The 24,939-nt window shown below is 37.2% G+C and overlaps 2 protein-coding genes across 9 annotated transcripts in view; one reads left to right on the top strand and one right to left on the bottom strand.

Annotated features, from left to right (window-relative positions):
• Nucleotides 1-20,905, top strand: part of dpf3 (double PHD fingers 3) — a 41,226-nt gene extending 20,321 nt beyond the window's left edge. Inside the window, exons 4-12 of one of the 4 annotated variants that reach the window (XM_084091426.1) lie at nucleotides 570-703; nucleotides 2,241-2,336; nucleotides 2,572-2,644; nucleotides 4,284-4,325; nucleotides 6,480-6,617; nucleotides 7,769-7,897; nucleotides 17,961-18,073; nucleotides 18,431-18,512; nucleotides 20,124-20,905. In XM_084091426.1, the coding sequence (XP_083947552.1) occupies nucleotides 570-703; nucleotides 2,241-2,336; nucleotides 2,572-2,644; nucleotides 4,284-4,325; nucleotides 6,480-6,617; nucleotides 7,769-7,897; nucleotides 17,961-18,073; nucleotides 18,431-18,512; nucleotides 20,124-20,191 (875 nt within the window). In that variant the 3' untranslated portion in view covers nucleotides 20,192-20,905. Of the gene's footprint in view, nucleotides 1-569; nucleotides 704-2,240; nucleotides 2,337-2,571; nucleotides 2,645-4,283; nucleotides 4,326-6,479; nucleotides 6,618-7,768; nucleotides 7,898-11,372; nucleotides 13,131-17,960; nucleotides 18,074-18,430; nucleotides 18,513-20,123 lie in introns of those variants that run through there. The other 3 variants (XM_084091427.1, XM_084091428.1, XM_084091429.1) reach the window with 3 other exon arrangements.
• A 2,005-nt stretch (nucleotides 20,906-22,910) lies between these two features.
• The window catches only part of rgs6 (regulator of G protein signaling 6), a 70,591-nt gene continuing 68,562 nt past the window's right edge, over nucleotides 22,911-24,939 (bottom strand). For 3 of the 5 annotated variants that reach the window (XM_084091422.1, XM_084091421.1, XM_084091423.1), the window contains one exon: nucleotides 22,911-24,920. In XM_084091422.1, the coding sequence (XP_083947548.1) occupies nucleotides 24,870-24,920 (51 nt within the window). In that variant the 3' untranslated portion in view covers nucleotides 22,911-24,869. The remainder of the gene's footprint in view (nucleotides 24,921-24,939) is intronic. The other 2 variants (XM_084091424.1, XM_084091425.1) reach the window with 1 other exon arrangement.

Here is a 24,939-nt window from a genome sequence, read left to right as displayed (position 1 = left end):
GCTAATTCATGAAGTGTCTTCAGACTAGTGATTTAATTCACTGTCTGTGTCTCCAGATGATTGTACTTCCTTTTTAGATATAAAATGGGGTAAAAAAATCTGAGAACAAATCTGGGACTTTAATTTGGGTTTTTTATTTAAACCTGGAAAAAAACAAAGATTTAAAAATATAGAAATACATAATATTAACACAATGTCTACTCTGGATGCGGTGCGGCTCGATTGCAACACTACAAATTCCTGACGGTAAACTGATGCTCTGTTCTATTTCTTACATACTTAAAGCACTTTTGTCCATTTGTCCTTCTGATACAAAGGACAAAAGGATTTGAAATGGTCACTTTGTCATGTCCGGTGTGAACAGCTTCTAGGTCTGTTGTAGACACGATGTAAGAAATGTAGTCACTCAATATTATGCAACTATGATTTGAATAAAATGTATGTAATGAAAAATCGGAAAATAATGCAAAATAGAAGCATTTTCACTAGTGGCCATTTTCACTGTTGAATTTTTTTCTACTGGCTGACCACTTGACACCTCGTTTTCTGCTTCTTTCTTTTTCGTTTAGAGGCTGAGCTAATGGCCAAGAGGGAAGCCCCGCCGACGGAAGCCACGGCCCTGGAGGCACTGCTACGAGGTGACGGGATCTTGGACAAGAGAAACAATAATTCGAAAGAGGAAGAGACACTACTGGAAATCCAGGTAACACATCGACAGTCATTTCTAATTCCTATTCACTACACGACTTCCACAGTCATTGGATTGCTGTTCTTTACACACTACACAACTGTATATAGTTACCAATGTCTGTTCCAGTCAAAACACTACAGGACTTGGATCGCTGACATGTTTAGATATTTAACTTGTTAAATATCTCTTGAACATCTGCGGCGCATCTGTTCTTCTCTCAGATCACGTCATTGATTATTCAAACATAGCGATCCTCACTCGCATGAACTAGCATTAATTTGCCTCTTGTTGTTGACCTCCATTAACTGATGGCGAAAATCAAGGCAAAAGTAGTTTATATGTGTGGGTGGCTTAAGGTACAGGTTTTAGCTCTGTTCTAAAAGATTCACATACAGCAGGGAAAAAACAACAACAAAATACAAATAATAAAATGTAACCATATAATCATGAATAGTAAATAAGCTGTTTCTCTCAAGCCACAGAAAGCTTCTTCACTAGCTGCATTACTGTATGGTACAGAAACGCTACCAAACCAGACAGAGATGGTCTGAAAAGGTTTGAGGCAATGGCACAGAAGATTATAAGATGCAATCTACCATCAATCAGTGATATCCACCATTCACTGTCACTGTAGAGTCCAATCCATCACCTGAGACCCCCTCCACCTCAGCCACATGCTGTTTTGTTTCCTACCTTCTGGCAAACAATACCATACTATTAGGGCAAGGACCACTAGACTTGACAGGACACAAATTGCAGCATGCTTTCTACACAATGCACTGCACATTACTATATATCTACTCAATATCACACAAGCAAGAGTGTTGCTCCTGAATATCATTCAGAAAAAACACACAATTGCGAGTGTGATCTTGGTTCCATAACAACAGTTGAATAAACAAGTTAATATTAAGTTTAACTTACATTTTAGACCCAATTTTGCCAGTAACTTTTTCAGTTTATGCATCCAAATGATGCCGCAGATAAAACAACCCTTGCATTTCCAAGCAACATACAGAAGATGGCGTTTTGTTCCCGAATGGATAAGTCTCTATGAACTAATTGGTTGAATAAATGATTCAATGACTCACTCATAAAAACAGGCTTTTTGTTTCATTCCTGAATGAATCGACATCTTTTAACAAATCAGTTAAATTATTGATTAAATTACTTATTCATAAAAATAGAAGTAGCTTGTTTTGTTCCTGGATGTCTTTGAATGAGTCTTCTTGACTGAATCAGCATCTTTGAACAGATCGATTGAATGAACAATACATTTTGAATGAATTGGTTGAATAAACGAGACATTGACTCACTCATAAAGAATGGAGGACGAGAAATAACTGTTGTACAATTACACATACTTTGAGTGCAAATTGATAAACTTGCAAATTGATTAACATTTGTAGTGTCTCTTATACTATGTCTTATTTTCTGTTTTTGCTACGAAAGCGTTCGGCAATAAAGTTCTCCACTATCTCTCTGAATTGTGCAGTGCATTGATCTTTGTCATCTAATCGCTTACCTCAACTTTCTTCATTCTCTGCAGAGGGTGCTTGATGCAGACGAAAATGGGGATGGTTTCCATGACGATGAGGATTTTGAAGTGGACACACCAAAGAGGAAGCATCGAAACAAAGGCAGGGTGAGTGATGAGCATGACTCATCAAAGTCTGTGGATGGTGTGAAGGAAAAAAGGCAAGTGAGAGCAAGAAAAAATGGAGGATTGACACCAGAGTGAGAAATAAAACATGAAAGAGAAATACCTGACTTATGGTGTGTGCAGAGACAGAGAAAAGATAAAGAAATGAGAAATGATCTAAATAGTGATTATGTCATGTAAAAAGTGATTGTTATGTATTTTTTTATATGTTGATCAGGGTCGAGGCTCTGGGCGCAGGCGAACAGAAGCAGCGGCCAACGACGATCAGGATAAACCCTACGTTTGTGACAGTAAGTGTCAATTTCATCACTTTCATATTCAATGTGTGCCTTAAAGTCTAAGCAACCTGAAAAAAAAAAAATATATATATATAACTTTGTAAACATTCGAACTTCAATAGAAAAACGAATTAGGAAAAATCTAATTTGTAACCTAAATCGCCATTATGCATTTGAGTACAAAATTCTACTTAGAAAATGTGATATTCAAAATCTAATTCGAAATAAACAATGTATTCGAATTTAGAAACATTTTAAAGCTAACGTTAAAATGAATAAAAATATTTATGATTCTGCACTAATCAAATAAGCTAATTTGTGACATTTTGTGACTATGGGCCCTATCTTGCACCCAGCGCAATTGACTTTGTACACCGACGCATGTATCATTCCTATTTTGCACCCGCGCACAGCGGACTTTTCCCTCCACAGATGCACGTCGGTAAATTAGGGAATGAACTTGCGCTCCCGGAGGCGGTTCAGCGAAAAGAGGAGGTGTGTTCCGGCGCAAACGTTCCCTGGTGCTATTTTGCAGTTTCAGAAAACAATTCCGCCACAGACCAGGAAAAGCCTAGTCTAAAGTCAGTCGTGCATGTTATTCATATGCTATTTTAAGGGCGCATGCTTGGCCATAATCAATGTATCGTGTGCACAACGCGCATGCACTTTGCTTATCTCATCTACACACAGACGCAGTATTTCTCATTTTTAGAAAACCATACATTATTAAAAGGAAAAATATTAACACACAAAGTAAATCATTGTTGTGTCCATGAAGATGTGAAAAAATAGGCATAAATCTAGCTTACACATTTACCCAAATTTTTATACGCCTGTTTAACCGAAGCTAATTTGGGTGGGTTTCTCCATCCCCATACAATGTCACTTCTCTGTGTTTTACGGCCCTGACGAGAACGTCGGTCTCCTCGGCTGTGAACCGCTCCTGGTGTGCGCCTGGAAAATCCGCTGTTATAATAGCAATCCGCCATGGAACAAGCGCGCCTGCTCTTAAAGGGAATGTGAGATGACGCTCTGATTGGTTTATTTCATGTTACGCCCAAACCACACCTATGAATAATGAAGCTACTTCAGACCAACCCATTTTAGATTTGCGTCGGGCGCAAGAGTCATTTATCCCGCCGGTATAATAGCAACAGCGCCCAAGACCCGCCCACAAAGTTACTTGCGTTTCGCGCTCGATACTTGCGTTTCAGATCGTTAAAATAGGGCCCATTATTTTTTTCCCCAAATTGTTATTGTTGAATATAATTACAAATATTATTTTTATTTTTATTAAATTATAAAAAGCAATATATTAGTGCAGTATATACATGAATATAACTTAGTAGAAGTGTATAACAGTTTTCATTTCACTCTGTTGTCTATGTTAATCAAGAGATTTAAACTATTTTGACTCTACTGCTGTTTGGCTGTCTTATTTTGGGGTCCTGAAAAAAGTCTTCCATTATGTCATATGGTACCTGCCTGTGTTTCTCATCTTGGCATGGTCGCCTGTTATAATATCAAGAGCATGTGACTACCAGAGGAGATACTAGAGCTACTTTGGGTTCCAGAGGCCTCTCTGAATGTAACTTACTTCCTGTATTTTGTTTTCTGTCTCCTCTTTTGCTTTGTGTCTCCTCTGTTTCAGACAGATACAAACAAAAGCATAACTCAAAAACCGCTGACTCAGGTATTCAGCCATGTTGCCATCTTCCTCTTGCTCTGACATATGGGCTATGCTAATGACAAGGCTAATCATTTAATGCTTATGTCGGGGAGGAATTATTAACATTAATCAGCTGGTTCAGTCTTTTTCTCTGTAGCTGCTGTTGATATTTCATGACGCTTGGTCAAAGCTATCATGCATGGCTAACAACACTGCTGCTAAAATAGCAAAGCTTGAACACCTAGCCTTTTCATTGCTGAATCTAGATTTGCAGGCCCTGTTCTAGGTAATCCACTGCATTGCTGGAATGATTGACTCTGGATGTGCAGTTTTCTGAAACGAAATGCATGTAGTCGCTTCCCTTTTCTGGCTTAATGGTCTGTACAAAACATAAGGTCTGTTACATCAAATAGATACTAGGGGTCTAAAGGTGCACTTAGTCATTTTTGTCAACATTGTATCCCTATAAAGAAATGAAAAGCACTTTAAACAAATATGATTACAGTGATGAAGACATATTATTGGCCTATAAAATAAAATAATATACTTAAAGGGTTAGTTCACCCAAAAATGAAAATTCTGTCAGTAATTACTCACCCTCATGTTGTTCCAACCCCGTAAGACCTTCGTTCATCTTCGGAACACAAATTAAGATATTTTTGATTAAATCTGAGAGCTGGATCACTTCTCCATAGGCTTTATAAACTTAAGATTGAGCCACTGTAGTCACTTGGACTATATTAACGATGTCTTTAATACATTTTCTGGGCCAGCAAGTTATAATGTCTTAGAAGCCTATGGAGGAGTGATCCAGCTCTCAGATTTAATAAAAAATATCTTAATTTGTGTTCCGAAGATGAACGAAGGTCTCGTTGGAACAACATGAGGGTGAGTAATTACTGACAGAATTTTCATTTTTGGGAGAACTAACCCTTTAAGTGTGTACTGAATGTAATGCTTTCAGACACTGAATTGCACATTAACTAAAATTAAATTAAAATATATGAAAGTTTTATAATTGTATGTGCTTAAAATATGTGCTTCAGTATGTTAGCCATTTAAGCATAAATGTAACAATAAAGATTAAAGACAACCTAAAAATAGCACTGAAAAGCATTTAACTGTAATACAATTTACTTCAGAGTAAAATAAGCGATCATCAGGAAAAACTCTGGGGCGGGATTTCACCCTGTCCACTGGATTGGGCCAGCCGGATTGATTGGACAGGATTTTAGTATTAGTTCACATTAATATTCTCAGCCAGCTAGCCCTTGGTTACATAAACAGAAGGAAAAAAAAGAAGAAAAAATCGAACAGACACCCCTTTGAGGTTAAGCAGGAGAAACTATATAGAAAATGTAATGGTTAATGGTCTTTAAAAATCAAAGAAAAATGTCATAGTTTCTTTCTTAGTTTCTGAAGTTTCATAGTTCTTTAGATACTGTACATCTTGCTTTCCTCCTGTATGGTTTGTTCATCCCTTTTTTTTATAGATTTGAAGTGAGAGAGTTTATTACTGTGAAAATACTGTATTGTGCTTACCTTGCTGGTATTGCAGTCTGCAACCCACAGATGCTTGACATGTTTACTGCATCTTTTCTGTGCTGAGGTTTACATAATATGACAACCTAAGCCAACATTTTCAATAACAGCAAGCCATTTGTATTCTCTATCCATTAAACACTTCTTAGTTATGTGAAATATCCCATGTCTGTAAATCCCATGGCATTGACATGTGTTTTCAGTGATCGGATCACCGTCGGATAGCACTTGACCACGTTAAAAACTAGATATAAATGCACCTAAGATTTATCAAACAGATTCTGACCACATTCAACAAAGGTTCCATTCAATATACAAGTAATATAGTTTTGCTCTAAAAAGGTCACTTCACCTATTATACTCCTTGAACTCTTGAATTTACCTATAGGTGTTCGTGAAGACATACTGTGGGGTTGCAGTGCTAATACTGTGCCTTAAACACCCCGCATGTCTCTCACTGGCTGAGAACATGCGGTGTAGATTTGTGATAGAGCTTTGATTCCACTGCTAGTTGCTTTGTGAATTCCTTAGATATGTGTTAGTGTCCCTGCTTGATTATTAGAATAACTTTGAGACTAAATGAGAAGTGTTTGTCACTAAAATGGATCTCATTGTAACCAATGTTCTTTATCTTAGTCTGTGGGAAGCGTTACAAAAACCGCCCTGGACTAAGCTACCATTATGCCCATACTCACCTTGCTGAAGAGGAGGGTGAAGAAGAACGAGAAACTGAAATCCCCCAGTCTCCTCCTGTCCACCACGAGAATCACAAACGTAAGTTAATTTTCCTTTTAAATGTAAATAAATGTTTTAATATCTAAGCTTCTGTTCCAACACCCAACATACCATGTAGCCATTAGATGTTTGTTCAGCACATTGCTGTTTTTAAGCCGATTTTAAGTACTCTGCTTTGTGTTGTGCCAAAAAAGATATCTTAATGTCAGCAAGAAATGGGAATTCACCTAAATTAATCTTAAAGGAACTATTTACCCAAAAATGAAAATTCTGTCTTTAATTACTCACCCTCATGTCATTCCAAACCCCTAAGACTTTCGTTCATCTTCGTTCATGCTTGACGCGTGAGAACAAACCTCTTGCAGAAGCTCAAACGTCCTGCGTAACACGAGAATGAACCTCATTGGTTCTCACACGTCAAGCGAACATGCTTTTAATAATCTTATTGTGAACAATTCATCCATGCATATGTTTCTTTAAAAAAAAAAAATTTAACCTTGTAATATTAAATAAAAAATGGTTCTGTCTGACTTCTCTGGTGGCGTACATCAATAGGCCATGTGTCCACCAAATAGTTTTTTCCTAAGGCCAGCATATTTTTTCAGTTGTTTTCAATGGGAGCGCCGCATATTTAAAAACGACAGCAGCGTGGCGTGGCGCTACACGTCTGTGGTCATGTTCCAACTGGCACACTTCATGTGCACTTGCGGTCTTGTGGACTTGCAATGGCTGTGGCCGATATGCACCCTCGATGCACACTTTTTCTGAGCTCACGAGCTCCGCAGCAGACCTATACCTGACGGCCAAAGTGGCATTACATCATGAAAGTGTGGATTCGCTTAGGGTTCCATTTGGGACAGGACCTATTTCACGCTGTTTTTTTGGGGGGGGGACGCTAAGAGCTTAAAAATGTTCAATCTCACCGACCAACAGCCACATCCTGCTTGTAAACAGCAACAGATGACAACAACAAGCACAACAACGGAAACAAATCATTTAAAACAAGACCAAATACTCTACATTTTATCAACATTTTTATATTCAGAAACACATTTAATATATTACACACAAATATCTATGGAGATATTTCATTCTAATTAGATGGAAATATTTTCTATTGATACTTTTCAATGCTAAAATCTTGTCATATTTAACTCTTCCCTTTATTTTAATTTGCACTATTTTTACAGCACAGAAAGGGCCCGATGGCACGATCATCCCTAATGACTACTGTGACTTCTGTCTGGGAGACTCGGGCTCTAACAGGAAGACAGGCCAGGCTGAGGAGCTGGTTTCCTGTTCAGACTGCGGCCGCTCTGGTGAGTCCGTTCACTTCACTGTATTCTCTATTACTCACAGTAACAGTTACAGTATCTGCTCATGTTAGATCAAGTAGGATAGTTTCACCTCCATCTAGCCTTATTCTCACTCTGAGGGAGATTTTTACTATGGCATAGCCGATAGAAATTTTAAATAAATAAATATTTTTAAAATGTATTGCCAGAACAAACAAACAGTAAAAGTTGTCAAAGACAGTATTCAGAGATTTCTCTCTCTCTGTAATCAATGTAATGGTGCTCTAAAATGGGCCAGATTACAGTAGGTACAGTATATTTGGTCAGTAAAACCTTGACTTTGACTACAAATCAGAAGCGCATAGATGTTTGTATTAAGTTTAAGTCATGTTAGTCTTCTATTTATAGGAAGCAGAAATGTATGATCATTATACACACATCATTCTTGTTTTTAAGGGAATTTAATGTGAAAAAGGTTTTGCACACATACACATTGGACTACAGAAAAAAAACATTTAGCTTTTATATATATATATACATATAATGTCATGCATATAACATTTATATTTTATTTTCTAGAAATTATGATACCAATTATAATTATTTTTCATATATTTTTAAGTTGATCTTGAAAAAGCCCATGAAATTTAGTGTATATGTATCCATCAAAAGTCAAATTAAAATCCCATTTTAATGCTTTATCATGCCATGCATCAATAGCACATTTCATCAGCTTGTTTGTGCATATCCCATCTTTTCGTGTTTTTTTGCTAGAGCATGTTTGTTTATTTGTTTTATGGAGTTTCGCAGAGTGTGATTTGGGTTTGGCTTGGCATAACCGTGTCATATTGAAATGATTTCCCAGACACAGATTAATACTATTAGAAAGGCTTCTTAATGGAGAGTTGCCATTAGCAGTGATTTAAAACCAGACTGCCCCGAAAATCAGCACAGTGGGTTCAGAGATATGCAGATTAGTGGTCGACCGATATTCGTTTTTTTTATGGCCGATGCGATATCTTAGAGAGCAGGGTGGCCGATATAAAGCCGATATATTTATACTTTATATTTATCCTAATATTTACTTCATATTTAATAAATTAGAAATAAATAATTTGAAATTGATTTAAAAAATAGATCTGTAAAATAAACATATCATTTACATTCTTAATTATGTAATCCTATTGCAGTATTTTCACAAATAAAGAAATATGAATAAAAAAATATGAAAATATGAATAGAAAGATAATAAAAAAATGAATAAAAAGGAAGTAAACAGTGTTACCAACAGGAGAATCGGTAATCTGGTAAGTTTGTGCACACTGGGAATCATGTGAACACATAGTGAACTGGATATAGTGCAGAATATTTTGAAATCAAGGGTTTAAAGTTTGTCGATCGTGCGTCTCCAGTGAAGCTGAACTCTCGTCCGTATTCAATTCACACAGACCGACCGTCATGCACAGAATACACGCGTTTTTATGCAGGCTACAAATGCAATCTTCAGAAGATCTCACAGCTGGATTCGACAAAGTCTGCATGGTTTGAGAAATAAAATGTTTATTAGATATTAAAAATTGGTCATGGCGATATATAGGCTATCGGTCGAACACTAATGCAGATTACCACTGTCTTCATACAGTTGTTTATCTGTTGCAGTCTTGGTGTTTATTCGTGAATTCTTGCGCCATTTAGAAACATGTTGCATTAAAAGCAACATGAGCAGAGGTGGGACAGTATAATTTACTTACTAAATGTAATCAGTAACGTAATACAAATATCACAATATAAAAATATTTGACTGCACTTAATAACTTTTGGAATTATCATGCATGTGACTTGAGAAAATGAATAATTACTATTTGATTTTTACTTAAATATATGTTGTGCAACAAAACAACAACAAAAAAATCTTAGCAATAATATTGAACTTTTTTATCTTAAAATGTAGAATCATGGAAATAAAATACAGATAAAATAAATTCATTAATACAGTTGTTTATTTGAATTATTTCCTCTTTCTAATATAAAATACTTACTGCAAAGATTTTGATGCCGTACAAAAAGACATTTCAATAAAAATCATCTAGTTGATATTCATTTTCTGCTAAGACTGTTTTGACCATGGCTAGGTCACAGTCCATTCACAGTCGGAAAGAGAAAACGGGTGCTATTCTGTCAAACTGCTTTCTGAGTGTAATTGGATTCTATTAAAGCAAAAGAAAACATTAAATCATGCCCTTTTGCAAGGCTGATGCCAGTCCAAAAGCATCTTACATCAGGGCCGTAACCACCATAGGCATTGAGGGGGACAAGACCCCACCAATATTTGATATTTCTTTATGCTGCCATCCATTATGCATTGCTCTGTTTGTTAGGATGGCAGACAGTTTAAACATTTTAGGCTGGTTTGACTCAGCGGTCTAACAGTGCTCGTCAATGTCAAAATGGTGACCAATCAGATCAAAGAAGGCGGAGCTTAATGTTCACTGTGAATTCCAACTCGATGCTTTTAGTTTTTACAGTGAAAGAGTGCGTGCGTGAGATATAAGTAGCTAAATGTAAGACTAATTTAGATTGCTTAGGTCGATTCGAAAAGTTTACAAGGTGGCGGAGAACATTTGCTCTCTGTAATTATTTTCGGTCTTAAAAAAAAAAAAAATTCTTTAAAAAAGAATCTTCAAAAAAAGAATTTGATCATGCTTGCATTTAGAATGTGCATTGTGTTTGTAAGTGTAGATGTGTGAGCCAAATCCTGCAGTGATGAGAATGAGCATTTAAATGTGACGTGGCCTTTTTGTTCATCTCCTCGAGTGCTTGTGTTTTGCGTTTTACTCTTGCTAGCAAATGGTCCTGGAAGGGTCCCATGTATATTTCCTTCAATTATTTAACTCTTAACATGCTCAAATTTAACTGTTTAGGGCATTATCAATTATCCCAGTTCACATGTACAAAATATTCTCATATTCATTTTGCTCATATGCTTCCATTCTTTATGTTTATTGTTTTCCTTTTTTGGCTGTGTGATCCATTGCCTTCTCATAATCGAATGGTGTAGCAAGCACAGGGAGAGACCAAATGATGTATTCTTCAGTAAAACAAAATATTGATAAAAGGTATGGTTCATCCAGAAATGAAAATCCTGTCATTAATTACTCACCGTCACGTTGTTCAAAGCCTGGAAGAAAGAAAGTCGTACAGGTTTGGAACAACATTCAGGGAGTAAATAATGACAGAATTTTCATTTTGGCTGTACTCTCCCTTTAAAAGATTCATGATTCACATACAGCTATTAAGGCGCTTTTATCTACAACCAATCATAAGCACATATTCAGGCAATTGCAAGGGCGTCAGACATGCAAGCCGTAGTCCCTTAATGTATGAGTAACTGCAAGTACTGCAAGTTGTCCAAGCTCAGAGGAGTGTGAGTCCTAGCTGACTGCAGTGTTACTTGTGTATGTTTCCACTGTGATGCTGATATGTCCGTCATGCATGTCAGCTGATCGCGTCGCTGGGACCAGGGCGAAGAGGAGGACGGGTGGAGTTCTGGACATGTTCGGCGACACGTCAGAAAGCGAGGCATCCACCTTTCACGGCTTTGAGGAGGACGACCTGGACGGGCTTCTGTCCGACGACAGCACAGGCTCACCTCAGTACAGATAGACAAAGGAGAAACCTCAAGAAAACAGCATCAGAGAAACTTTCGGCATGTGTCTGCTGCCTGTTTTTTTCTTTTCCTTTTTTTCCTGTTGTTTTGCAGCAGCATGCATAATGGATTCCCAACTCCAGACACAAAGTTAACTTCAGGAATTGCTTTCAAAAGGACAAGTTGCAGCCTTTTATAAATTAAGGAATGTTGTTTTTATTGCTTCTCACTTCTGTATACTGAGAGGTGCTAGTTATCGGACAGAGGAGCCATTACTTCTGGACTGTTTGTTTTCCGAAGTGGAAAACACTGACGTTCCCAGTGTGTGGACGTTGATTACACATCGCCATGTAAGATAAAATGCCTACTATGTGGAAATTAACTTTAGAAATAGACATTACAGCATTTCAAACCTCAAGGAGGAGAAAATACTCACCATGTGTCTGTAGGTCGGACAGTGAAGAGGGTTTTTTGTTCCTACCTCTGGTTAAATACAATATTTGCAAAGAAAGGGATCAGGAGAAGGCAGAAAGGGCTGAGGCCAGGCTCTGATTGGATCCTGAGGGAAGGGAGGACAGTTTGCAGAGAGGTAAGAGCCAGTTGGCATTTAAATGTCCATCTCTCCTCCTTTCTCAGGACAGCTACAACAACAACAACATCATCAACAAAAAGACATTTGAAATCAGTTTACTGGAGGATACATGATACTTGGCCTCTCCCTAGTTTTGTTGAGTAAGAAGAAGAAAAAGGACTGACTCATATTTTTGGAGTAACTTCCCTTTGTTATTCAGGAAACTCTCCTTAAACAACAGGTACAAGAAGGGGTACAATTGTAGCATATGTGCAATGATTCCCATGAAGGCTTTGTTTTGCAAATAAAATCTGGACCATTCACCTCTGTTAAGAGATCCAGCTCTGAGGATTGGCTGTATATGTGTAACTGCAAATAATACACTGGATTGCAAGGTCATAAGCTTCCTACATTCAATGGGAAAATGCAGTAAATGTGAACTAGAAAGCAGAATACATGCAATAAATGGCACAATACACAATAGTCACAGGGACATCACCCAGTTAATATGGGGAAATTTCATTGTATCCATTTTGTATGAACAAAATTAGCTATATTCGCTCTTTAAAAGCTCTTCTATTTATTGTTATGGTGAACTCATGTGTCACTTTTCAATTTAAACTGTTGCGAAAAATGTTCCGTATTAATGCTTTCGATCTTGTCTCTATTTCAGGGCACTCATTTTTGAAAACAAAAATATAATTTATTAAGATATTGTTTAATGTATATAAGCCCACAAATTGTTACAGGCTAAACCAGTTCAGCTCTTGATGATATTTCTCCCAGTGTTTCAATGTCTAAACTTTGTTTAACATTTGAAGTTCAGTTCATTTAATACTAAGCCAAAGGGCAACATGGCTAGAGATGATGCTTGTAACTGCTTCTGTGTCATGCAGACCTGTGGCACAAACCACACAGAACACACTTCATGCAACCTGTCGTCCCTGCTGTGGTCGCTGCTGAGTCCTGTTACTCCAAATGTCAGCCTGCAAGTCTTTCACTGGATTTTGTTACTGAAAACATTAAACATTTTTCATTTTATGAATTACTCTGAGTTGATTTTGTTTCAAGGAAGGGAAACAGGGGACATGTTATATGCAGTGACCTCAAACAGTATTTGAACACTTACAAATGTCTGAATGACACTACGTTAGATTTACCCCTGGTTTCACAGACAAGGCTTAAAGGGGTCATATAATGCCATTTTTGTACAAGCTAATATGATTCTTTAGGGTCTAAATTAAAAGTTTGTAATATACTTTAATTAAAAATTCTCATTAATATTGTAAGAAAACACTCATTTTACCTGGTCAAAAACAGCTCTGTTTTCAGCACGCCGTTTAAGTGCATGTGTCTTTAAATGATAATGAGCTTTGCTCACCCCGCCCCTCTGTTCTGTGCGTACACCGTAACACAATAACCATAACGCGTTGTTCATTATAAACGTGGGATTATGAATTATATTGAGAATGTTGTACATAGAAAACATGCCGTAATGTACCCTGAGTGTAAACAGCCGCATTCATCGTGAAGCGTGCAGCAAGCGATTTGCAAAGATTAATATAAATATTAATATAAAGGTTAATAAAACGTTACACTCACTTCTTCTTCTGGAGGTGTAGCAGGAACACGAATAGTTGGTACCGATCCTTTTTTCAGGAGCAGCTTCTTAGCAAAACCAGCTTTATATTGACCTCGTTTGTAAAGCAGTCTGGTGTGTGAAATGATTCACGCAAACATGAAAGCATTGACGTTGATCGTGGGGAATATTCCCTTCGAAAACAAACTCAGTCACTGTGTCTTCAGCGGTTCGGATTTTGGAACATCAAAATGACTGCTGTGTTCCTTATTACACCCAAGAACAGAACACCACAATCAATTAGACGCCATTCTGCTCATAGACAGTGCTCCAGCGTATCAACAATGACGCGCGGACTATGATGATTGACAGCTCCAGGGCGGGTCTGTGTTGAAACGTATGGGGTGAGATTTTGGTCACAATTCTGCACGCGGAAGATCACATTTTGAGCGTGCAAAAGGGCATTTCGCACGCGCGTGAACTGAGTTTTGCGGAGAAATGTTCGTCTCGCAGATAAGAAAATATTGCGAGCGAACGAAAATCAATTTTGCATTTAAAATAAGTATTTGGATGTGCGCGGACGTTCTCTTTCGCGTGTGCAAAGTTTCACTTTCTTGCTCCTTTCATACCAGCCGTGAGCGCTCTCTAAGCGCAGACGGCTCGCTTGCTCAAAACAACCCAGCGTTACAATATGCCATAATTCCAGCCAATCAGAGATGAGACTGCTAAATACTGATTGGCTGGCTTGAAAACCAATCACAAGACTCCCTGCATCACCGACTGCGGAAGAGAACTAGTGCAGTTGAGTAAAGTTGGCAGTAAATTCACAGATTCGATTGTTGTATAACCATCAGGACAGCAGTGATGGGTGAACTAAATTTGGCAACAATACAGTGAATTACAGTGAAGTTATTAAATATTTTTCATAAAAATCATAAAAAAATCACAAATGTACAATTGTATATACAACTTAAAATATATTTCCCCCAAAATAAGTGTTGTAGTATAACCATCAGGACAGCAGTGATGTGTGAACTGAATTTAGCAACAATACAGTGAATTACAGTAAAGTTATTGAATATGTTTCATAAAAATCATAAAAATTATACATTTACAATTGTATATACAATTTAAAATATATATTTTCCCATAATAACTGTTGTAGTATAACCTTCAGGACAGCAGTGATGTGTGAACTAAATTAGGCAACAATACAGTGAATTACAGTGAAGTTATTAAATATTTTCATAAAAATCATTTTAAAAAATCATAAATTTACAATTGTATATACAACTTTAAAAAAAGACTTTTTTTCCAAAATAAGTGTTGTAGTATAACCATCAGGACATCGGTGATGTGTGAACTGAATTTGGCAACAATACAGTGAATTGCAGTAAAGTTATTGAATATTTTTCATAAAAATCATAAAAATTATACATTTACAGTACAATTGTATATACAATTTAAAATATATATATTTTACCAAAATAAGTGTTGTTGTATAACCTTCAGGACAGCAGTGATGTGTGAACTGAATTTGGCAACAATACAGTAAATCACAATGAAGTTATTGAATATTTTTCATAAAAATCATAAAACTTCTACATTTACAATATATACAATTTAAAATCTATATTTTTCCCAAAATAAGTCTTGTAGTATAACCATCAGGACAGCAGTGATGTGTGAACTGAATTTGCCAACAATACAGTTAATTACAGTGAAGTTTTTGAATATTTTTCATAAATAATAATCATAAAAAATATGCAAAACGATATTTATACAAAATAAGTGTTGTAGTATAACCATCAGGACAGCAGTGATGTGTGAACTGAATTTGATGACACTATAGTGTGTGACAGTGAAGTTATTGACTGTTTTCGTAGTAACGCTTTTCGGGTTTTGCACTTTGCAGACGGTCCCTTCGGATCTGTTTCGCTGCCGCCTGCGCATAGAGATCAATGTATTTTGTCCACTGCGAGGGAAAGCTCGTTTGGAGGAAAATTAGGTTGTAGCTGCTTGTCTACATTACTACGATTAAAAAGAGGTGTTATTTGTGCAGTAACAACGTTTAGCTCACGAGTTATTGACCCGGCAAGTTCGAATCTGTGAATTTACTGCCAACTTTACTCAACTGCACTAGTTCTCTTCCGCAGTCGATGATGCAGGGAGTCTTGTGATTGGTTTTCAAGCCAGCCAATCAGAATTTAGCAGTCTCATCTCTGATTGGCTGGAATTATGGCATATTGTAACGCTGGGTTGTGTTGAGCAAGCGAGCCGTCTGCGCTTAGAGAGCGCTCACGGCTGGTATGAAAGGAGCAAGAAAGTGAAACTTTGCACACGCGAAAGAGAACGTCCGCGCACATCCAAATACTTATTTTAAATGCAAAATTGATTTTCGTTCGCTCGCAATATTTTCTTATCTGCGAGACGAACATTTCTCCGCAAAACTCAGTTCACGCGCGTGCAAAATGCCCTTTTGCACGCTCAAAATGTGATCTTGCGCGCGCAGAATTGTGACCGAAATCTCACCCCATAGAAACGCTGCTGTCAATCAACAATCGTGGGAGGGGCGTCCGACCGTGTGACGTCACACGGTTGAACGGCTTGATTTTAGAGAGGGGAAAACATATAAGAAGATTAAAAAATCATTTCATTTTATGATGGTTGTGTACAGGCACTGCCAACACACATTTCAGTACAATCAACTTGTAAAAGTGCATGTACCATTATATGACCCCTTTAAGCTAGTCCCAGACTAAAATGCATGTTTGAGCTGTTTTAACTGAAAGCAACTTGCACTGACCTATCTTGTATAATGTCAGTGCCATTGTTTTGTCTCAAGATGCACACCAGTAATGTTTTTTCTTAGGCATGTTTATAAAAGCTATAAACTAAAGCCTAATCCTGGCTTAATCTAAGCCCTGTCTGTGAAACCAGACCATAAAATATCAAACTAATTCTAATTTTTTTAAGTAAATGATCCTAAACCTCATCTCAGAACTAACCACTTTTATGAGACGTTTTTAACTGGTTCAAGGTCATTTAAGTGGATGCATGAAGTCAGTTCCCATCAAGTTCAAATTGATGTTTCACTAATGTCTTACAGACAAAAGTGTCACAAAATTGCCTTTATTTCGAATGGTATATTGTTTTATACATTGAAACCTAGCAAACTTATTTTTGTGAAATGTTTTGTTTGAAAAATATGTGCCATATTTCTTTAAAATAAATTCCACTTTCTTGCATTGCACAAAGACATTCACACATTTTTGAGTGTTGCTTGTGACCAAATGATTTGGGGTCATTGTAGTTTATAGTTTCAATGCAACTTAGAGCACTCTATCAAAATATTAGACATAAAAAATGAGTTAATAAGAATTTTTATAGATAGAATTTTTCATATCTGAATTTTGATGCACATGATGATGTACTGATGAATCAACATCAGGCATGTTTCCATACACTTGCAGGGAATAAATCAAGACAAAAGATGCATGTCGGCATAATGTGGCATAATGTACTCAACACAGTTCTGCATACCAGGGACAGATCCACGAAGAGGAACGAGGTACTGTAGCGACGCTCGTAGGGAAAGAGCTTCACATAACATCCCACTTCAAGCCAAGACCCCGCATGCTTTCCAAACTGGAGAAACTGCACATGCTTTACTGAGCATCCAAGCAAGAGGAGCCTGCTGTTCTCACAGTCTCACTGAGGAAATGAGCAGGCCGAGGAAATGACACCTCCCTAAAAGAAAGACAGACAGACAGACAGAGAGAGAAAGAGAGAGAGAGAGGCAGATATGAGAGATTACAGAACCATCTGGCATTTTCCAAACCTGTGCTCACCCTCTCTGTGTATGAAGGGCAGAACAGAAGGTGGAGCTGTTATAGGAAACTGTTGTTCGTTCGTTCATTCATACAAATCATGTGTAATAAATTAGTCTTATCTATCTATCTATCTATCTATCTATCTATCTATCTATCTATCTATCTATCTATCCATCTATCTATCTATCTATCTATCTGTATATCTATCTATCTGTATATCTATCTATCTGTATATCCATCCATTTATATCTGTCTGTCCGTCCATCCATCCATCCATCCTAAAATACAAATTACATTAATAAACTATTTAATGATTAGTCTTATGACATTTTATGTGGATTTGTGTTTTTCTGCAATAAATTGTTAGTACATCTGAAAATGATCTAATAGTTGTTAATGTCTGAGTTTAGCTACACTTCTTTCCGTCAGATTATTCTCTCATCTTTCTCTTTCACCAGGCCATCCTTCATGTCTGCAGTTCACAGACAACATGATGCAGGCTGTGCGAACATACCAGTGGCAGTGCATCGAGTGTAAATCCTGCAGTCTGTGTGGCACCTCAGAGAACGACGTGAGTGTTTCAGTCCTAATGGAGGACATATAAAATAGTGTGAGAGCATAAAGAAATAGTTTTTATATTATTTCCAACATCTCAAACAAGATTCCCAAAGCACTCTTTACTTGTACATTTGAAATTACTGACAGACCACTTTACTAATATTTTAATTATATGCCAGCCTCCTCATATGGTTGAGTGTGTGTGTGTGTGTGTGTGTGTGTGTGTGTGTGTGTGTGTGTGTGTGTGTGTGTGTGTGTGTGTGTGTGTGTGTGTGTGTGTGTGTGTGTGTGTGTGTGTGTGTGTGTGTGTGTGTGTGTGTGTGTGAGAGAGAGAGAGAGTTAACAGCTTGGTGATGCCGTCTTCTTGTAGGATCAGCTTCTGTTCTGCGATGACTGTGATCGGGGATACCACATGTACTGCCTCAAGCCTCCAATGACACAGCCACCTGAGGGTAAGATCACTTCACATCATTTGCATAATTCCAATTCTAAAATTTGCCATAGTGTTGTGCTGGATTGTTACATTTTACGTCTGGCCTATAATAACATGCAAATATATGACATTTGGGACATATTGGGACATTTCTTGAATCATCCTTAAAGGAACACGCCGACATTTTGGGACTTTAGCTTATTCACCGTATCCCCCAGAGTTAGATAAGTCCATACACACCCTTTTCATCTCCGTGCGTGCCGTGACTTTGTCTGACGCACCCACCGCTAGCCTAGCTTAGCACAAAGACTGGAGGTAAACGGCTACAGCTAGCATACTGCTCCCAATAAGTGACAAAATAACGCCAACATTTTCCTATTTACATGTTGTGATTTGTATAGTCACAGCATGTACAAATAACAAGGTCACATGAGACATCTTCTAACCGTATATATACTGGGAACTATATTCTCAGAAGGCGAAGCACTGCTACTTGGGCGGAGTGATTTACTCCAACTCTGAGCGAACTCTCTGCTCCTCATCACGGGGCTTCTCAGCTGCTGCGAGCAAATCACTCCGCCCAAGTAGCACTGCTTCGTAGCAAGTATGCTAGCTGGAGCCATTTACCTCCAGTCTTTGTCCTAAGCTAGGCTAGCGGTGGGTGCGTCAGACAGAGTTACGGCACGCACGGAGATGAAAAGGGTATGTATGGACTTATCTAACTCTGGGGGATAAGGTGAATAAGCTAAAGTCCCAAAAAGTCGGCGTGTTCCTTTAAGATATGCAAACCAGTAAGTGCATTTCTCAAAACAATTCGTACAAACAGCACCACACACCTGCAAAAGCCTGTGACTTGCTCAAAATCCTTAGTTCATCTCTCAAAAGTATTTATGTCAATAAACATATCAGTGCCATCAGAATGACAAGTACTTGTGTCATTGTTCACAAACAAGATGTTGTCAATGTCGTCAGAATTCTTAGATGTAAACTACGGATACGATTTTGATGACAATGACTGAAAATTCACAAGACTGCACTTTATCTGTATGGCATATATACATTTCAACAGTACAAATGTACACATTGCGCTGTCTCTGTGTGGGATATTGATTGCAAGAGATTGGACAGGTTTCACAGTTACGCTTTTACCATTGGTCTGTCAACAAATTAAAATGCGATATAAAGAATTAAAAAAATTGTTTTAAATATTGTTTGTGTTACATTATGTCTCTATAAAGTGTATTTACTGTATAATGTAAAATACAAGTGGACTACTGTAATCTAGCATTACAGTAAGTATACAGTATTACAGTATAGTGAACACTGTCTGATTACACACCTGTTCTGTTCTGTTCTGTCTCCACAATAGTGGCCCTTATTTCATCACAAACATTTCTACAATCTTGGCCTCTTCTACCTCTTCCACTGTTTTTCCTCCCTACCCTTCCACCATGCATCCTGTTGACCCTGTTTGTTTCCTTGTTGTTCTTTTATTGTCAGAATTTGTCGTGCTCCGTCTATATATGCTTGCCAAACAAAGCTTCATGAGATGTACCTCTAAACTATTTTAGAGAACTGCTCGATCATTGGTTGATCAAGCCCTTTCCCATTTGTCTATCTGCATCCACAGGAAGTTGGAGTTGTCATCTGTGTCTTGATCTGCTGAAGGATAAGGCATCTGGTTTCGGAGAGCCGTAAGCGTTGAGGTCCCACACAGACACACACAGACACGCACAGCAGACTCAGGATGGATGTTGGTCATGTTTTCCTCTGGAGTTTTCCTCCTGTAGTGTGAAGTGGAGATTTCCTCTACCTCCGTGTTACAAACATTTCCCTCAGTCAAGTCTAGGCAATCGACAGGTCACAAACATGGCGAATCCAAAGGCTTGAGTCCAGATTGTCTGTTCGCCTAGAAATACAACTCATATTTATATGAAAAGTACTTAGTTAAATAGCAAAACCAGTATTAGAACTATATTGCGATTGAATGAAGTGATAATGAACCTCTTGTACACAGAAATCTCCTGAGCTGTGATTCTAAGGCATTATTTCTTTGAAATTACGATTGACAAAACTGCAGATTTTAAAGTTAATATCATGGTGACAAGCTGTTTGTACTGTAAATCTGTAAGTAATAAAAAGCAACATTACCCAGAGACACACACCAGTGGTATAAAGCAGACCGCTTTTCATTTGATTTGGTTTCTTTTCACTTTAATCATGTTTTTAATGTGTGCATGATGTAAGCTCACAGGATTTTTTTGCAAAGACATTTTTGGCTTGCACAAAGAAAGAAATAATGAGGATAAATGTGATTAGAAGCTCATCTTTCTTACTGGGATCATCATTCAGGTAGACATTTAGAGCTTAGACTCTGAGAGTTATTGTGAAAGCAATCTTTATCTAAATGGCAAAAAAAAAAAAAAAAAAAACGCATCAAAGCAATAGTTTTGTGTGGTATATAGTTTTTACTATTATCAGGACTGGAAAATAATGTGTTTTTTATTTGTTCTTATAGCCATCATATTCAAATACAGCTAATGCTTTTCTTTGTGCAGTGACAATACTGCCATGCGTTGTATTGTCTTTTCAAGCCTGCTTTTTCCCCATTTAAGTTCTATTTTCTAACTATTAAATGTGAACACATTGACTGTTCAAATCTTCATGTTATTCTGTCTCTGACATATCTGGTTATGCTCCAGGAACATTTTAGTTTTGTGTCATAGAACCTTCTATTGTTCCATCCGCCTGTTTGGAGCCCTTCATACCTCTCTGAGTGAAACATCTGTTCACTCCATTTTGTATTTCTTTGCTCATGATATATTAGCATTTCTATTTCCATCTGGACATTCTCTCATGTCATTCCCAGCTCCTTCACCTGTATAATACATTAGAGGCTCTATTTTCAGAGCCAATTCATCAACACTCTCCAGATCCGGCGATCTGTTGAATATTTTAGCTATGCATTATTGTCTATTTCAAAGGTCATCTACATTACATTTACATTCGTTTTTTGGCAGATGATTCTTTGCCAATGAGATATTGGCATTAACATGGTAAAAAGAAGTGAGCAATGTCTTAAAGGTTCCAAAATCAAAGTAGTTTTGATGATGTTTAGAGTCTCTTTTTCTAACCATAGGTAAGCCTTTGGAATATATTTTTTGTTGTTAATGATTTTGTTTAGAATAAAAAGAAAAGATAAAAATGACTGAAGAAAAAGAAAAAGAACTGACAGCTGATGCAGTATGACTTTTCACACTTAAAATTGTTAACCCATTCTAATTCCCGGGTTATCTTTTTTCATGTTTTGCACTGTATTCAGGTTTCGAGATTTCTCACTGTACAAATGTAAATCCTGGGTTAATGTTCTTTTTTGGATATTTGCAAAGATGGGCTATCAACTGGGCGAACACAAGCGCCTTGTTAAAATAATTATGTCTTCTTTTCTAAAGTAAAAGTGTTATATATTTCATTGCCTGTGGTTAAAATGGGGTTAAAGGGATAGTTCTCCCAATTTTTTTTTTTTTTTTTTAAATTGTCATCATTTACTCTCCCTCAAGTTGTTCCAAACCTGTATGAATTTCTTTCTTCTGATGAACACAAAAGAAGATATTCTGAAGAATGTCCGTAAGCAAACAGTTGATGGACCCCATTGACTTAGTATATAAGTATAGTAGTATTTTTATTTTCCATAGCCTACTATGGAAGTTTATAGGACCCATCAACTGTTTGGTTACTAACATTCTTCCAAATATCTTTCTTTGTGTTCAGCAGAAAAAAGAAATTCGTACAGGTTTGGAACAACTTGAGGGTGAGTAAATGACAGAATTTTCATTTTTGGGTGAACTATCCCTTTAAAAAAAGACGATATAGTTAAGTAGCAGCTTCAACAGAAGTGTAGAGAGTAGTTCAATACGAACGGATTTCTTCTAGTCCAAGAGTAGAAAAAATCAGTTTTGAGTTATAAGCACGATAATCATTCCAATTAATTTGTGTCATGGACTGTTACAATGACATTTCTTGTATATAATCACCTGTAATACAAACACAAATGTTGAATACTTTTTAATCCTTTCCAGTCACGAGAATCGTTTTGTACTTCGTTTTTTATTATTTCTTATGCCCTTTTCTTCTTCTTATCCTTGTTATAATGTAAAATGTAATAAAAGAGAATTAAATCCAAGGCTCTGCTGATTTCATTATTATTATTTTTTAAACGAAATTGGTTGTACCGCTCATGTTTACCACTAGAGAGCAGCACAAACACATTAACAGACGAGCTGAGAGACTCCACCTTACCTCTATCCATTTAGTGCTGATATTTCGGTTCGGTTTCATAAAATCCTTCCCCAACAGCTTTACTGACATTATTTAAGTTAAATTTAGCTCATGGAATCACAATTCTCTGATATAGCCATATATGTCACAACAAACATTTAATAGATGTTTAATGGACCATCACGCACAGTTTGAACTAAAAATACATGACAAAATGGTGCGAGCAGAGAAAAATGAAAAAGCATTCTTGAGCTCTCCAAATGAAGGTTTATTGAAGGTCTCAGGACTTCAGTTCCTCCTTTCCATTATCTTGACCTATTGCGTCCTCGTCTTTTTTTCAATGAAAAAACAAAAACAAAACAACCTAAAGGCAATAAAAGTCTTTAGAAATATTCCATGCATAGGTTTGTGCTGAATATGGCACTTGTGCCTCTAAGTTATATTCCACGTTAAGTATTCTACACATAATCTTCCATATTCAGGATTGCTGCAAAGTCTATACATTCCATTTAAACCTAATGTACAGTTATGAGTCAAATCAACTACCTGAAAATGTGTAGAGGAAATGTTAACCGAACACATTTCTGTTCTGCCATTTGACCATTTTTAAACTTTTGGGCAAATGAGAGAATTTATGTCTTTCAAGTCTATGTGTCTCTGGCAGTGATGCTGCTTCAGGGAACAATGTATGCAGATTGGTTGGCTGCTCGATGTCCTGCAAAAATACTTTTCTAATAGATGGTAATCCCACAAAAACTGTCTACTGTTGATATGTTAAGAGTGAAGGGCTGTGATCCCCAGATAATTGTGTTCAGAGCAAATCATCATCATCATCATCAGACTAATCACTACACCGACACTAAGCGACATGAAGCGCTTACATTCTACATTGAATCTACAATACCTTACATTAAAGCAAAGACAAACATAGCTGACAAGAACCAATGTGTTGGTTTCAAACATACAGTAATATCAGATGCTTATGAAAGCCCAATTTCATGATTATGGGATAAAAAGTCGAAATTATGAGTCATAATTTATTTTTAGACTTTAATAATAATAATTTCTAGACTTTTTGTCATCTTTTGTGTATAACTTAGTCATTTCTGTTTTTATGACAATGTCTTTTTATCTAAATTTTTACATTTTATCCCATACATTTCAATCTAAAATTGACTTAGTATGCCATATTTCTACATTTTTATGTGGTGGAATGTGCCTCAATAGATGCTACTACATAATTGTATGTTGTTATTTGTTATTAAAGCTGTTCAGGAAACATACTGACCAAGCATCTCTGGCATCCAGTGTTCCTCACTTGTGCAAAAGCAATATTCTGTGCTCTGAATCATCCTACAATACTAACACTTTTATTGTCCAGCTCAGTATTTCTTTATTCCTCAATAAAACTGAGTCTAAAAGGTATCACTCTACATCATTCTCATCTCAGTTAGAAGTATCATGTGCTAATAGGCGAGTATAACACATCCGGTAGACACAGAATAAATAATTCTAGTCTCTTGAAAATGGCAGGAGTAATAACAATGTGCTTTTCCGATCCCCTTCGCTTCCACATTCATTCTTCATATTCAGTGACTGTTCAACACAAAGAAAAGTTCTGTGCAAACCTTAACTACAGTCACTGAAAGCCCTTGACACGTTCTTCACTCCTTTGGAATGCTCTGAAGATTTGAGACACATCCTCGTACCGGACTGATTACTGCACACCTTGTTTTCAAATCTGACAATGAACGTTTTTAAATGGATATCCAGCGAGACAGTCCTGTCCTTTCTGCAGTTTGGTTATAGGTATCATATAAACGTATAGTGGTTCTCTAGATGGTACTGGGAAATCTGACATTCATGTATGCAGTCTGTGCAGTCGCTGATTTAATAGACGCGGACGACACTGTTGCCGTTCGGAGATTTTCTTGAACTTATTGCATGCTGCCATCTAGAGTCGGTAGCTGTGCGGTGTTCGGGTGGGTTTTGGAGAGAGGGTGGTCCGTACACATGGCCCGCCGTGGCCACGATGCTTCCACCCCAAAAAACTGCAATTTCTCTGGAGGGGTCTGGACTTCTGAAAGGCCAGGACTCGTCAGGAGGACTGCATGAGGCCTGTCAGTCGTTTACTTGTCAGAGACTTGCCCTGAAACACAGTTACATTA

The sequence above is a fragment of the Abramis brama genome (genome assembly GCF_963993115.1).
Source record: "Abramis brama genome assembly, chromosome: 18".
NCBI lineage: Eukaryota > Metazoa > Chordata > Actinopteri > Cypriniformes > Leuciscidae > Abramis > Abramis brama.
The sequence above is the reverse complement of the archived record's forward strand: the minus strand, read 5'-3'. Positions and strand labels throughout refer to the sequence as shown.